The sequence below is a fragment of the Gastrolobium bilobum genome, unplaced genomic scaffold (assembly GCF_033153095.1).
Source record: "Gastrolobium bilobum isolate Gb01-03AN ecotype WA unplaced genomic scaffold, APGP_CSIRO_Gbil_v1 utg19851, whole genome shotgun sequence".
Classification (NCBI taxonomy): domain Eukaryota; kingdom Viridiplantae; phylum Streptophyta; class Magnoliopsida; order Fabales; family Fabaceae; genus Gastrolobium; species Gastrolobium bilobum.
The window spans coordinates 38,425-53,366 of record NW_026895776.1 but is presented as its reverse complement, the minus strand read 5'-3'; the positions used below and the strand labels follow the sequence as shown (position 1 = coordinate 53,366).

At 34.8% G+C, this 14,942-nt stretch overlaps 2 protein-coding genes across 3 annotated transcripts; both read left to right on the top strand.

The window, feature by feature from the left end:
- The first annotated feature begins 4,380 nt into the window (after positions 1 to 4,380).
- On the top strand, positions 4,381 to 11,571 carry LOC133295804 (KH domain-containing protein HEN4-like). 2 transcript variants are annotated; one of them, XM_061494659.1, is made up of 7 exons: positions 4,381 to 5,093; positions 5,670 to 6,098; positions 6,225 to 6,482; positions 6,590 to 6,847; positions 6,964 to 7,028; positions 7,191 to 7,256; positions 7,866 to 11,571. In XM_061494659.1, the coding sequence occupies exons 1-6, from the start codon at positions 4,464 to 4,466 to the stop codon at positions 7,234 to 7,236; spliced, it is 1,686 nt and encodes a 561-aa protein (XP_061350643.1). In that variant the 5' UTR covers positions 4,381 to 4,463; the 3' UTR covers positions 7,237 to 7,256; positions 7,866 to 11,571. The 2 variants fall into 2 exon arrangements, with proteins under 2 accessions (XP_061350643.1, XP_061350641.1); XM_061494657.1 differs by lacking the exon at positions 7,866 to 11,571 and adding an exon at positions 7,424 to 7,849.
- An 861-nt stretch (positions 11,572 to 12,432) lies between these two features.
- LOC133295815 (casparian strip membrane protein 1-like) lies at positions 12,433 to 14,370 on the top strand. The gene is made up of 3 exons (XM_061494677.1): positions 12,433 to 13,395; positions 13,684 to 13,807; positions 14,113 to 14,370. Exons 1-3 carry the CDS (start codon positions 13,178 to 13,180, stop codon positions 14,326 to 14,328), a joined length of 558 nt encoding a protein of 185 aa, XP_061350661.1. The 5' UTR covers positions 12,433 to 13,177; the 3' UTR covers positions 14,329 to 14,370.
- The last annotated feature ends 572 nt before the right edge of the window (positions 14,371 to 14,942 follow it).

The window sequence follows — 14,942 nt, the reverse complement described above, 5'->3', positions numbered from 1 at the left end:
TGTGGATTAAATTATATGTCTTATCTTTCCTTTACGTAACTTATACCTTTTTATTTATGTTATTTATTTTCAAAGAATTTAGAAACACTTAAATTTTTATGCTGGTTGTAAATGATGTCATTTTAAGATATTTACAATATTACTCTTCTTGTTTGCAAACTTTTATTTTTATCACCATTTCTTGTTATGCATTTTAACTAACATTTTATTGTGTAATTGTTATGGATACAGACTTTATTGCTAAAGCATTTGGCAATTATGGCTTGCAACTTTTTGGTTATAGTTTTAAAAATGCATCATGAGTTATGCGATTATGGAATTATTATGATTTATTTAAAGATTATCATCTCAGCTTTGCCATTTTTTGACGCGCTTTGTAGGTATAGAATTAATTGGATATTGTATTTCTTTCATAGTGTATATTATTCTTTACGTCATCAACTAATACATGCTTATCGAATATCCTCACAAATGTATAAATCTGGGGAGGCAAAAAGGAGATTCGAGCCATTGGGTTAACATGCGGAAGCATTTGTCGACAATTGTGGGAGCAATAATTAGAGTAACATATGTCATGTTGCATAATCTTCTATGGCTTGTTATATTCACTTCTATACTAATCACGATATTTCAATTATGCTGGGAATTTGTCATGAAATGAGGATTTTTTAATGGCAACTTCAGGCTGAGGGATGATCTTGTTTTTCAACATAAAATCTTGTACTATATTTGTAGCGTAAGTTTTCTTTTACGTCTTTCTTATCTGAATATTGTAATTGCAAATATATATTTTTTATATCAGACAATGATATTGGATTGCAGCTCTCGAATATTTTCCTGAGATTCACATGGATAATGAATCTCGTGAAGGTTTTGAAAAAGTGGCCACAACTAGAGCTTTTGCTAGCTACATTTGAGATTATCCGAAGAGGACAATGGAATTTCTACATGTGCATCTTATCACAAATAGAAGAGAGAGTCAAATGATTAATTAATTAATTAATTAATTAATTTAAAATTTCCTGGTTAAATAATATGTTAAATTCATTTAATTACTCATGAACTTCATAACTTTCTTGAATAGGTTGGAAAATGAGCACAAAAATTGTTACCATGCAACAGATAACAAAACTCCACTGCTAAACAGTGTCATTTCATCTGCAAAGTCTAACTTGTCAGATGGTGGTCCTTCGGAGGAGAAGAATGATGGTGCAGACTCGAGCAATTCATCTGCAACGATTCCAGAGTCTACTTATTATCCGCCAGACTGTGCAGGCAATAAACCCAAATCTCATCATTTATTTGTTTCAATTAGGTTTAGTTCTATCTTATAAAATCTCATCTTAAAATGCCAATTCCTATTGACGGATTAACAAAAATTGTTTATGTGACAATCACTTGAATGACAAGCATTTGACTGGTGATATTTGAATCAGTGTTCTAGCTCACTAATGGCTATTATTTATTTATCTTTGTTGGGTTGAGATATTTAGCAAAATGGTGGGTCAATGAGTGTTCCAAATTGGATTAGAAACTAGTTTGGTCTCCAAAACTAGGCAGAGCCAAAGATGATAGAAATTAGAGATGATAAAGAAAGTAGGAATAATATAAGTATATTTACTACCTTTTTTGCCAAATAGGATAACTCAAATGTTTATCTGTTGAGTTCTTGCCACTGTGATGTCTTTTGCGTGTCATGTCGTAATTTATGTTAGTCCCTAAAATAGAGTTAGTATTTAGGGTAAAATTGGTGACATTTATGTAAAATATTAGACGTTACATAAACAAATAAAAGTATAGGGATAAAAATTAAGCTTAAGATCTAAGACTTACTTAAAAAACCAAAGGTGCATTTTGGCCTTAACTAATTTTATCATTGTCAATAACATTTATATAAAAGGGAGCGGCCTTATTCTATGTTTCATCTATAAATTAAATGACTTTCAACATTTTATTTTAAAACAAAATTGTATTTTAGATTTATTTTTCCCCCAGTTAGGTGGCTATGCGAATCTTGTAAAGATATGTTACTAAGAAATCTAGTATTGTTAGCAATTTCAAATCTCACAGGTTCTTTTTTTGCTTTCGCTGGTTACAGTTTTAATGGCCATGTATATGCAGATTCTTTATCTATCAATTCTAATTAGTTTGATAAGGGAACTGCTCTTTTTAGTTTTTAAACATTGATATCTTAATAGTTTTATTTTGTAAATACTACACATTCGTTTGTTTACTTGTGTGCCTTCGCATGAATGTGGAGCAACTTTGATGGATTTGTGTTTTTCATTACAGGGGAACAAGATAACCAAAAGTTGTCGTTTGCTGGAGAAGATGATACAAGTGGCACAACAAATTAGATTGAAGTTTGTTGCAGCGCCTGAAAGATATTAAAGTTGTGTGTTGAATATGGAGCAATTTTGATGGATTTGTGTTTTTCATTACTGTTTATATCTATTTTTAGAGTTGAAATATTCGTGGATTTCAATATGGGCACTGGATCTTTTTTCATAGGTAATGTTGCCAAATTATCCAAGGTGTAAAGTCTGAAGTTTTTTTTTATTGTTTATGTTTTTATATAAGTTCCCTGGGCGTGTTACTGAGACTAAAAAACGAATGCTTAAGCTTAAATGATATAAGGGATTAACAATCTTTAGGGGAACACTACCCTGTCCGTACGTGAACTCTGGGGTAGGGTATAGTTTGGAAATTTTCAGCAATATAAGTGTGTGCCTTATGAAACTACATGTGATATTAAAATTTTCAAACAGACTTCAATCAGAAATTTGTATGTGGGGTAGAATACAATTCTCCTAATCTTTAACAAGACTTGAGATTATTCCTATTTAAAGAGGTGTCTTTTTTTCACTACAATAAGTCAAATTATTTTTAAGACAAAATTGTGTTTTAGAATTTCTTTTTCCCGAGTTACAAGACAAAATTACACATTACCTTCTCCCTCTGCCACCTCTGCTATCTGGCGGCGTTTGTAACGCCCGGTTGTACACCTGAAAACGTTAACATTGCTTATGATATTAAGCGTAATTACAATCATATTGGATCAATTTAAACTACGGATAAACTTTTTCTTTTAAACATTGTTCATTTACTTTTTAAAACAAAATCATATTTAATATAACCATAAATATAATTGTAATCATGTAACATTATCTAAACTGAGATCACTACACTTAACCATTAACTCTATCCTTTTCATTATGATAAACTAGACGTCTAGGACTTTTTGGAAAGATATTACAATAATCATTTGGTTAAGTATACCCAGATATTAAACTCACAAGGTTGCTGACGAGATTGAACTTTCGAAATTGTAGCATCGACTTCAATCCCAAAATGATATTTATATACACATCCAATGGCTCTAATATTTTACAGGATTATAGTCCTATGTGTTAGCTTCACATAGGTTCAAACCTCACTAAATTTGGAGCTCACTCGAGTTATGCCAATTTTACTAAATTACGTTCATGCTGAAATCGGGCAGCGTGCTTGAGCGCGCTCTTTGAACACATTTTTCGCCTAGTAGCGCGCTTTATAGCGCCCTGACAGGGGAAATTGATATTTTTAAGCTACTAAGAGCATCTTAGCGCGCTCTAACAGATAAAAACATGTTCAATCTGCATAATGACACCAAACGTGATGAAGAATTAGGTGAATTAGATAGCTAATAGACTAGATGCCTTTTGGCCAACCGCTACATAAACACATATTACATTTTGTCCTTGTTGATTGAGAAAAAATTTATGAAATTTCACTTCTTATAATATTTTCAAATCGATCATTTTTCCTCTTTTTTTTCGCCCCATGTCGTTACACGGGGGCGAAAAAAGGCATCCAAACAAATCAATTTTTTTAAAACCTTCAACAAAACACGCCTGTTTAACTCACGAATAATTATGCTTTAGTTTCATTGTTCTCAGTTATATTACTGATTTAATCATAGTTTAAAGTCGATTAAATTTATTAAATGAAGATTTAACAGTATTGTGAATTCGATCTGCAATTTAAATTCATTAATCACTACTATTAAGGATGACATAAATGATAGATGCGAGTAAAAGACTTGTTTAGTGTTTACCAAAATAGAAAAAAAGAAGAAAAAAAGACTTATTTAGTGATGCGAGAGACATCGTGACTAACATTTAATAAAAAAATTACTATTACAATATAAAACAATAAAAAATGAAATAAAAAAAAATATGTAGGAAAAACTAACATAAAAGAAAATAATTTGTTTTTGTCCTTTATATTATTTTAGTTAAAATTAGTATTTTTTATTTAAAATTTAAATTATAAAAAAAACTAATGTAAGCAATTTAAGGCGGCGAAGAATCTATAGGTACATAAGAACCCTAGGCTTTGTCTTCTTTTGAGTTGAAACTTGAAACTGAAACCCTAGAAAAACAAACATCGCATACTCACCGAGATCTCAACCGTTTTCTCCGATGGCCGGTCAAAGGAGTTCTCACGGGAAGCGTTCCCACTCTCAATCGGATTCCGACCACCACAACAACGGCGGCGGAAACAAAAACAAGAGGAGGAACCCCGGCGCTGACGACAACAACAGGGACCAATTCCTCATCAATCAGGACGACACCGTTTACCGTTACCTCTGCCCTATTCGCAAGATCGGCAGCGTCATCGGCCGCGGTGGCGAGATTGTCAAACAGCTCAGATCCGACACGAAATCGAAGATTCGTATCGGCGAATCGCTGCCGGGATGCGAGGAGCGAGTGATTACGATCTACAGCACCGCTGACGAGGCCAACGAGTTCGAGGATAGCGGCGATTTCGTGTCGCCAGCGCAGGACGCGCTGTTTAGGGTTCATCGTCGAGTTGTCGCTGAGGACACGCGCGGCGGCGAGGATGATGAGGATGATCAGGACGAGGATGAGGGAGGGAAAGGGAACCAGGTTACCGCTAAGCTTCTGGTGCCGTCGGATCAGATCGGTTGCGTGATAGGAAAAGGCGGCCAGATTGTTCAGAGCATCCGGAGCGAAACGGGCGCGCAGATTCGGATCCTTAAGGATGAACGCTTACCTGCTTGCGCCTTGAGCTCTGATGAACTTGTTCAGGTATAAACTTGATGTTGTGATTTGTTTGATCTGAATGGAAATTATTTGTTTGATGCTGGACCAAGAGGGTATGTCATATTTGTATTTCTTTGTGATCTAATCATTATGAAAGTCTTGGGCCATGGTCTTTCGGTGAGAATTTGACTCTTTTGGAAATATGGGCAAAAGGAATTGGGCACAGAATTTAAGTGTGCCGACTTTCTTGCTGAATGGGATTTCAGCCATGCTTCTTGGGAGAAATGGTGTGATCCTCCTCAGGATTCAACCTGCTAGCTTTTTGCTGATCTTTTGGTGTTTCTTTGCGTAGAGCTTAGCCCCCCCCCCCTCTCTTTTTTCTCTCTCTTTTGCTCCCAAAGGAAAAGGAGTTGGACACAAGTATTTATCAATCTTTAAATTTTTTAAAAGATTATGAAAGACATTATAGATAAGAAAATATTTAACTGGATCTCTGTTATTTAATAATAACTATTGTTATTTAGTTCAACTAGGAAATCATATTGTATCTTTTCATTCTTTCCAACAGAATATATAATAATTGTTTTTTTTTATAAGTTTTTATTGGTTGTGGAAATGCAGATTTCTGGGGACGCTGCTGTTGTGAAGAAGGCTCTGTATCAAATAGCGTCTCGGCTTCATGACAACCCGTCACGGTCTCAGCATCTGCTTACTTCTGCGGTTCCCGGTGGATATGGGACTGGCGGTTCACTTGTGGGTCCTACTGCAGGGGCTCCAATTGTGGGAATGGCTCCTCTTGTGGGTGCTTATGGAGGGTATAAAGGTGATGCTGGTGACTGGTCCCGGTCCTTGTATTCGGTTACAAGGGATGAAGCATCTATGAAGGAATTTTCAGTTCGAATTGTTTGTCCAACTGGAAACATTGGAGGTGTGATAGGTAAGGGTGGTGGTATAATTAATCAAATTAGGCAGGATTCTGGGGCAACAATTAAAGTTGATAGTTCCGCAACTGAAGGAGACGACTGCTTAATAACCATTTCAACAAAGGAGGTGAGATATTGATTTTCAAGTGTATCTATATTTTTTTTTTAAATTAAATTTATTTGTGTGGCGCGGACTTGTGATGTAAATTTATGATTTTTGTAGTCATGATTAATTTTCATTGTGTTTATGTAGTTCTTTGAGGATTCTTTCTCTCCAACAATAGAAGCAGCTGTGCGTTTGCAACCCCGTTGCAGTGAGAAAGTTGAAAGAGATTCAGGGATTGTGTCTTTCACTACACGATTGCTGGTGCCAACATCACGAATTGGTTGCCTTATTGGTAAGGGAGGAACAATCGTAACTGAAATGAGGAGGCTTACAAAAGCTAACATCCGCATCTTATCGAAGGAAAATCTTCCTAAAATTGCATCTGAAGATGATGAAATGGTGCAGGTAAGGGCATTGCTGTAGTTTGATTTGGTAATCTTGTTTTCTTTGTGTGATAAAAAATGGCCTATAATTCTTAACAATGGTGGTTTTGTTTTTTTTCCCTTGATTAGATTTCGGGAGACCTGGATGTTGCCAAGGATGCTCTTGTTCAAGTACTCACACGATTAAGAGCAAATCTTTTTGATAAGGAGCGTGCTGTCTCATTCCTTCCAGTACTGCCATATCTTCCTGCTTCCGCTGATGGATCAGATGGTTTGAACTATGATGGTAGAGATGGTAAACGACATGGACGCTCTTATTCAGGTGCATATGGAAGCTCAAGTGATTTGGCATCTGGGGACAGTTATGGAAGCTTTGGAAGTTCGCAGGTACTTTTTACAACCATACAAGTTTGTTGAGAATTTTACGTGTAGATGATGAGTTCCACAAGTTCAACTATTATTTCTCAATTCATTGTTTTTAATTTTGTTCCATTTGTCTGTAGCTTGGTAGTGGCAATGCTTACGGAGCTTATGGAAGTTATTCTTTGGGACGGACTAGTACTTTGGGGTAACCATTCAAGTTACTTTTTGTTCCAAGTATCATTGTTATTTTTTTGTTCCTAGTCTACATATTCTTCCCTGTTGATGCTGTGAAGAGGCCACTCTTACTGCTATTTTATTCCAAGTGTTCCCAAAGTCATCAACGCTGATATTATCTATCTTTTGCTAGGTTATCTAGTCAGAATGGGGTTTCTCGAAGGAGAAATGCTTACTAAGACTTGACGTGCCGCTCCAGGTAGATTACTGTTCTAGTGATTTCTTTTCATTATATGGTAACTTCCTGTAATATAGGCTATTCACATTAGTATATAACAGATTGATATCTTAACCTGACCAGTGTACCATTTAGAATTCTGATGCTCTTGTTTTCCCTTTGTTGCCTTTCACCTCCCATCCAAACAGCTGAGTTCTGTGAAGCCTGCAGCCTACTGCCTAAACCGGAAGACCAGATGAACCAGGGTTTGACAAACTCATGGCCCACCCTGACGCCTCTACCTAGAGGACCAAACATGTGAAGACTATTGAAATTGGCCATGTCCACTTTACCTTATTTCCCTAGCTTGATAACTTGTGCTCCTAAGAACCTCTAAAACCAGCTTGCCTTTGTGGCTGTTTTTTATTCCTGTTCAGTTGTCTTTAGATCTAAAACACCATGTAGCTATGATCCTCTGGCAGTTGTTTACCTGTATTATTATCCTTGGGTTTTGGTTTTCTGATGGTTCACCGCTATATACAAGATGAACTTTTGTGGTTATTTAAATTTAATGATGTTGATTTCTGGTTAGTTGACGTTATAGTCTTTATACATCAAAATTTGGTAGAACTTGTGTCGTCTTTATTGCAGGTGTTAATATCTTCCTATGCCATAAGCAAGGGTGTGCTGCATTGTGTAACTGAAAATTCATATTTATGTAGTTTTGAGTACATCAAATGTGATGAATTAAAGGTATGAAAGCTGTTTTCATATGTGCAGTTGACTGCACTGTTGAAGCTCATAGTGAAACACTTACTTGGCTATGGCAATGCATTGGGGGACATTTATAATCTTTGGTGATTCAGAAGTAGAACAATATCCCGTTTCTTGTCTCTTCTGCTTTGCCAATGTGGTACATACCTGGTCTTTGTTTTCAAATTTTGTACCTAGTGCATGGTCTTATGTTTGAGCTTAATTAGTATTTAAGTGCTTGGTGAAGTTATTGCATTTACCCCATTTTTTCCATTTATTCATGGTGTTAGGCCGTTGGATTACTTGCATTAGTCATTGGTTTGATTCTTATGACACAATGGGCCCTGCATAAAGGTTTGCCTTTTTTTGTGGGGCTAAAGTACCCAATTGGGATGAATTAAAAGCTATTTACCACATTGGTATGATTTTGAAATTATTTCCCACTTTGCCATTGTTTTTGCCGTGCGGGCAAAAACAAAAATATTTTTGTCCTCTACAAGTATTTACGCGAGTCCAATTAGGGCAATATATAGTCTATATGATAGATGCAAACATACCAATTTCGGATAGCGGCGCGTACTCGCCTAACCCAAAAACGCTATAGCTGAATAGCGGGGAGCGGTATAGCCTGTATGCTTGAACATGGAACCAAAAAGTGGCGGGCTTGCCGGAACAAGAAATGGAGTAATGAAAGGCCAACTAGACGAGAAGAGAGGTGGGCTCGCCAAAACATACATGGCATTGTTGGAACATGGAGCAAAGTAGTGAACAAAGGCCAAACAAATGAGAAAGCTAAGGTGGCCTTGTCGGAAAAATTGCTAAATTAGTCTAAGAGCCCGTTTGTATTGACTTATCAAAAAAGTCCTTTTCATGACTTCCTTATTTTAAAAGTACTTTCTATAAATGCTACAACTATTTAGATTTTTAAAAAATATTTAATTTAAAAAAAAAATATTTGGCTTTCGACTTTTGTTTTTTATAGAAGCTAAAATTTTTAGCTTCTGAAAAAAGCAGGTTTTTGACTTTTTTTATGACTTCTGCTTTAAAGCAGGCATGCAAACAGACTTTTTACGAGAAGTGATTTTTTTCTTCTTAAAAAAAGCACCTCTTGAAGAAAAAAAAGCCCATCCAAATGGGCTCTAAAACAGATGAGAAAAGAAGTGCAACAATGAAATTGTGGTGGGCTTGCCGAAAAATTGCATGTCATTATTGGGATTGATGGAAAAGCCTAGAGAGAGAGCAGTGAGTTGAGAGAGGCAATGAGTCAAGAAAATAGGGGTCAGAATTTGATGTTACCCCATTGAATTGCTCATGGAAAACTAAATACACCAAGGCAAAGAAGGGATTTATCCTTCACTCTAGCAGCATGATTTTGTCGCATTTTAGGCCGATACAGCTGCTACTCCAAGTTGTCAAGAAAATAGGGCTCCCCCCACCATGTATCGCTACAATGCCACGATAGCGGTGAATTGCATGCGATCAATAATCTAGTGTAGATGTTCAACAAAATAGCTATATATAGGATTTTGCATCTATGAAGTAGACCGTATGGTATGCATTTGCTACTTGACCCATGGTTGTTAAATCAGGATTTCAATTGCAAATCGGAAAGCCTATTTTCCGAATCGTGAATTGTATGATTTGTGATCAATGATTAGAAGTTATCTAAATATATTTAATACATAATGAAACTATCAAAAATGGTGTACTAGTTTAGAAATAGAATAACTTTTTATTTCCTTTTATATGCACATTTATTAATGACCCATCCAGGCTAAACTATCAATTTGGTGATAGTTTTCAACACTTTACCCCACAATGTGGTTGTGTTTGGTGCTCCATATTTCTTTTTCGTTTAATCTATGTGACATTTGTGTTGTTTCATGTGGACTAATGTTGAGATTCCAGTAACACATTAAGAGTATATATTCTTTCGTGATTGTATCTCATTCAGCTCTTCTATGGCATAGTGGTTTGGTATGAACCTGTTATTAATTATGCTAAAAATGGAAATATACTTCTAGATAGATTCAAACTGGTCTCCTCTATAGTTATTATCAGGCAGTGATCATTTGAACTAGAGAACATGGGACTAAAAGTCTAAAACCATAGACTCTAGATAATCCAATGATATCATCCAAACTGGTTTTGATGGTTTTATATTGTTTTGGCCTGTTTTTCATTGGTTCTTGGTTCCTTCAGTTTTATGGGCTGAATGGACTCAATACAAGACTGGTTCATTGGTTTTCTTGTCGAACAGGCTGCTTTTGTCCTGTTTTTTATTCTATGCTTATAACTACAATTATGTTCAAGTTATTCGTTTTTATTAAACCCACTTGTATCTTTTGAAGCAGTTCAATCATTCCGTCAACAAAATTTCAATTACATTATTTTTTTAATGGGTTAGTGTTTAGCATTAATTTTAAGGGAGAGAAGTTTGAATCCCATTCTTAGATAGGAATCAAATCCAGTACCTGTAGCATATGGATGTTCAGGCCTGTGAGTTGAGTTGGGCTTGGCTGGTCTGTTTGACAAGTTTCAGGCAATTAAACAGTCTTCATGTGACTGACATGACATTTGTGCTAAAAAAATTATTTTACCATATGGATGTTTTTTTTTTTTTTGTTCACAAGCATTTGTGCTAGCCTACATATTTGCCATGTAAATCAGCGCAAATGGTTACATAGCCCTTAAAAAAGAGGGAAACCACCTCCATGTGGTAGTTTTTTGTTTATTAACCTGGGTGCTTTACCCTGTGTGACTTATGTTTATGCAAATAGAGTTACTTGTATAATATTACCTTAAGTACTTGTCTGGAAAATTTGGCCTTCGTTGAACTAGGAACAGGAAGCTTGGAGGACCCAAATTTCTTTTGGATGTGAGTCTTGCCCTCTTCTAGGTTTGGATAAACATGAAACAAATGTTAACATGCCATTTTGATGATTCCTGGGATTTTGGAAATCATTCAAGTAATATTTGGAGATATTGTGGGTAATTGAAATTCAGTGACTTGTGTGGTATGTTCTCCCCTTTCCCTCCTCCCTATTCTTGCTCTGTAACTTTAATTGAATGCAACTGTATTTCTTCCTCCAGGGCACTTCAGGTATGGAACAGGTAAGCTTGGCTTGTAGAGTAGGTATATTAGGTCTGAAAAAATGTAGGCATAATATCTTACCCCGTAAAGAAAAAGATAGCATAACTAAAGTTGCTTTATGATTTTGTTCTCTATGTTCCCGTCCCCCTTCCTTTTCGGTTAACTCGTATCAAAGGAAGTGATATTGTAGAATTCCAACGGATGAGTTGGATCAGATCTTTTCCACCGTCCATCGCCTTTGACTAGGAGTCTCTGATCGTGGTTCAAGGATGGTTTATCTAAAAACAGAGAGAGATGAAGGAAAATTTAGTGGAGGGACCTCTTTTAAGTTAATCTGATGTTTTGGTTGAATCATTGTTCAGTATGACTTTTTTGCTTTCTATTGGTGATGTAGATCTGTTGTGTTGTTCCAACTTACATAATTACACTCTTGTAGATTTACACAACTGTCACTCTGCACGCTGAGATATTACAAGCTTAGTGTGTGCAGCATCTTAAAATATACCAAAATAGTGCAATTTAAGGTAGAAATAATAATAATAATAAGGAAAAAGTTCACCAATGCTCCTGTGGTTTTTTTTTATTTATCACATATGCTCTTGTGCTTTGTAAAAAATAAAAAAATAAAAAATTACAGGGACATATGTGATAAAAAATCTACTTTTTTGCAAATTCACAATAAATAAAGGTCATTGATTTGATTTCAAGACAACCATTTTAATGTATGCAACATCTTAAAATATATCATAATCGTTTTTATTTTTTTGCTATTGTGGAAAATCCTGGTGAATGATACATACAAATGATTCTTTTCTATATTTTTTTTTTCAAAATAATTATCCTCGTTTTGTACAAGAATTAAGTAATTAAATATTTTTAAATTTAATAAAGTATGAATTCATTTGTTTCTATTATCTTAAATGGTTTCTGATTACACTTTGTAAGGAGGTCAAAAGATAATGGTAAAGTCAGAAAAAAAAACAGTTAATGTCATTTTTGATTTTCTAAAGTGATAAATAATGTGAAATAAATTAAACTTCTTAAGTCACAAGTATTTTAAAAAAGAAATAGTGTTAACTACATGCGATTTAGTGTGAAAGTTTCATATGACAAATGTATGAGAATTTAAGGTATGGAAGTCTCACAAGATTGTCGTGCTGGCACAAAATCTTGTGCGGTTGATGTGTGGGACTTGTCTATGGTCAATATGAAATTTTTTAACATTAATGAAGAACTTTTTAAAAAAATGCATTAAATTTTGTTTTGGTCAACTGGTTTACAATGGTCAAAAAGCCTAAAATAAATATTTTTATCGCTTTATTTGTATATGTATCTTATAGCACGTGTACAAGATATAATTTCCCATTTCATCTTACAAGATGCAAATAGAAATTGTGTCATATATAATGTTTGTAATTATTCACCAGCCAAGCGCTATCTATATGTTTACCATCAATTGTTTCCTACAGAATTTAACGTGATTATAATTATTATTTACCAAGTTTAACTTTTTAATGATGTATAATAAAATTACATTCACCGCCATCACATTTAAACTCGTTGCAGATAAACAAAAAATCATCAAAATAATGAACAATGAATAGAAACAAACAGAGCCAATATAAGATTCGTGGCTGGACTTATTAATTTCAATCTAGATAAGTTGTCCTTTGTATGGCAAATCTGATTTTGTCCTTCAACATTTCAGGAATTTTTTTTTTTTATATTATTATGGGAATCTTAGTTGAGTTGGATGAAACCATTTTAAAATTATTTTTAGAAAATAGAGCAAGTACGGCAGGTAGTCTTTGAAAGAAAAGATAATATATATTAAAGCCTTTTGTAAGTATTCCAGAATGAGAGGATAATATGTAGTGTTATAAGCAAAGGCAAATTTCAAATCAATGGATTTGTTTCTTTGGATTAGGTACAGTTTCTGGACGTGGGCCTCTTAATTTAGTCATAGCAACTCATTAGCATTGTTACTGCATGGATGAATCTGAAGAGCATGTCTATAAATGCCTATTCTTCTCACATTCAAAGTACAACAGATTCTTTCCCTTCAAACTCTCTTCAATAATAATTAAGATTCAAATCTTTCCTTCTATTGAGAAAAATGAAGTCAAGTTATGTTGAGCTTGGAGAGGCAAAGAGTTCTAAACAAAATGGCAGCATGAAGAGGGCAGTTTCTGTTCTTGATTTCATTCTGAGGCTAATTGCAATTACAGCCACCTTAGCAAGTGCAATTGCTATGGGAACAACAGATGAGACACTTCCCTTCTTCACTCAGTTCATTCGGTTCAGGGCCGAGTATGATGATCTTCCAACATTGAGGTATGTACTAGTGGATTTTGATTATGTTATTTTATTTCATGGCAGTACTTCCTTAACCTATACTTTTTTCAATGTAATAGATCTTTATTAGTTGTCAATAAAGTTGTCAAACATTTAATTAAATCTTTATAATAAAATGTTTGGTAGTCTGATAAATATAGTTACCAATCTATTTAGTTTTTGAAAACCTATTAAGAGTATAGATACCTAACATAAAAACATAAGAGTGTTTCATTCATTAGATAGATATAGAAAATTATATGCTAACCCCTTTGGTCATGAAAACAGGCTTTTTGTTGTTGCCAGTGCTGCTGCAAGCGGCTACCTGATTCTTTCTCTTCCTTTGTCCATCTTGCATATCATAAGGAGCAGCGCAGAAAGGACTAGAGTTGTATTGATAATCTTGGATACGGTAATTTGTTAATTATAATAAATATTACATACCATATCAATTGTACCATCACCACCTTTACACAATCTCATCCATAAAGGGCAAACCCTGGTGGATAAGACTCTCCGAATTATAAAGGTAGGGGTAAAAGTTGATTATATGTAGTCTTACTTTATATTTTTGCAAAGAGACTGTTTCTTGTATTTAAATTCGTGATATTCCAATCACAAGAAGCAACTTACCGCTATTCCAAGGCTCGCCCTCGACACAATCTTACCCATGTAAAAGTAAAATCATTATTGATAGATGTATGGTTAACTACGCAGGTAATGCTAACTTCATTGGCAGGTGGATCATCTGCAGCAGCGGCTATTGTTTATACGGCACACAAGGGGAATGCCAAGGCTAATTGGTTTGCCATCTGCCAGCAATACAACTCTTTCTGTGAGCGTATATCTGGATCCATGATTGGATCCTTCGTTGGAATTGCCCTGTTCATAATGCTAATTCTTTTGTCTGCTCTGATACTATCAAGACGTTAAACATATTTTTGTATCACTACTAGCTAGCATGATCAGGCATGCATGTGTGTTTGTAATTTAAGAAGAATGTATGTGTGAGATGTATCAAGTGCATTATGTTTATGTTCTCTGTTTGATATTCAATGTACGTATTGATTTTATCCACTAGTTCCTCCCTCAGCTTAATTTTCTCTTCCTTTCTTGCTCAGTTTTTTATTTTTATTTTTTTTATACTAGCTCTAATTATCTTTTTGACGTGAGTAGGTTTTTTCAAGTATCCTTAGAAGCTTCGGTTTTTTAAACCGGCTATGAGACTAATTTCGAACGCGGGACGAGTTCAGAATTAAGATTTTATACCCCACCCAAATTTTTTTTTCAATTTCTACGGAAACATATATGTTTCGGTGAAGTGGAAATATTACTTACCTAAATAATAAATAGCAAGTAAGAAGTGATGACATTAGTTTATAAAAAAAAAAAGAATTAATGGCGTTGACATTATCAAAGTAAACACTTACGTAACAGGAAAATTTTCTTATCTTCTGCTCATACATCGAAACATGTGTAATTTTTTTTTTATTGGGCCTCACTTGAAGTTAAGTGGACAGGAGAGAAGAAATTTTTTACTCTGACAC

What these genes read in the sequence shown, in the direction of transcription:
- LOC133295804 (XM_061494659.1), top strand. Translation starts at nt 4,464, where the DNA reads ATGGCCGGTCAAAGGAGTTCTCACGGGAAGCGTTCCCACTCTCAATCG. An exon ending in GCTCTGATGAACTTGTTCAG is followed by an intron (nt 5,094 to 5,669) that starts GTATAAACTTGA and finishes GTGGAAATGCAG; the next exon opens with ATTTCTGGGGACGCTGCTGT. An exon ending in TAACCATTTCAACAAAGGAG is followed by an intron (nt 6,099 to 6,224) that starts GTGAGATATTGA and finishes GTGTTTATGTAG; the next exon opens with TTCTTTGAGGATTCTTTCTC.
- LOC133295815 (XM_061494677.1), top strand. Translation starts at nt 13,178, where the DNA reads ATGAAGTCAAGTTATGTTGAGCTTGGAGAGGCAAAGAGTTCTAAACAA. An exon ending in GATGATCTTCCAACATTGAG is followed by an intron (nt 13,396 to 13,683) that starts GTATGTACTAGT and finishes TCATGAAAACAG; the next exon opens with GCTTTTTGTTGTTGCCAGTG. An exon ending in TATTGATAATCTTGGATACG is followed by an intron (nt 13,808 to 14,112) that starts GTAATTTGTTAA and finishes TTAACTACGCAG; the next exon opens with GTAATGCTAACTTCATTGGC.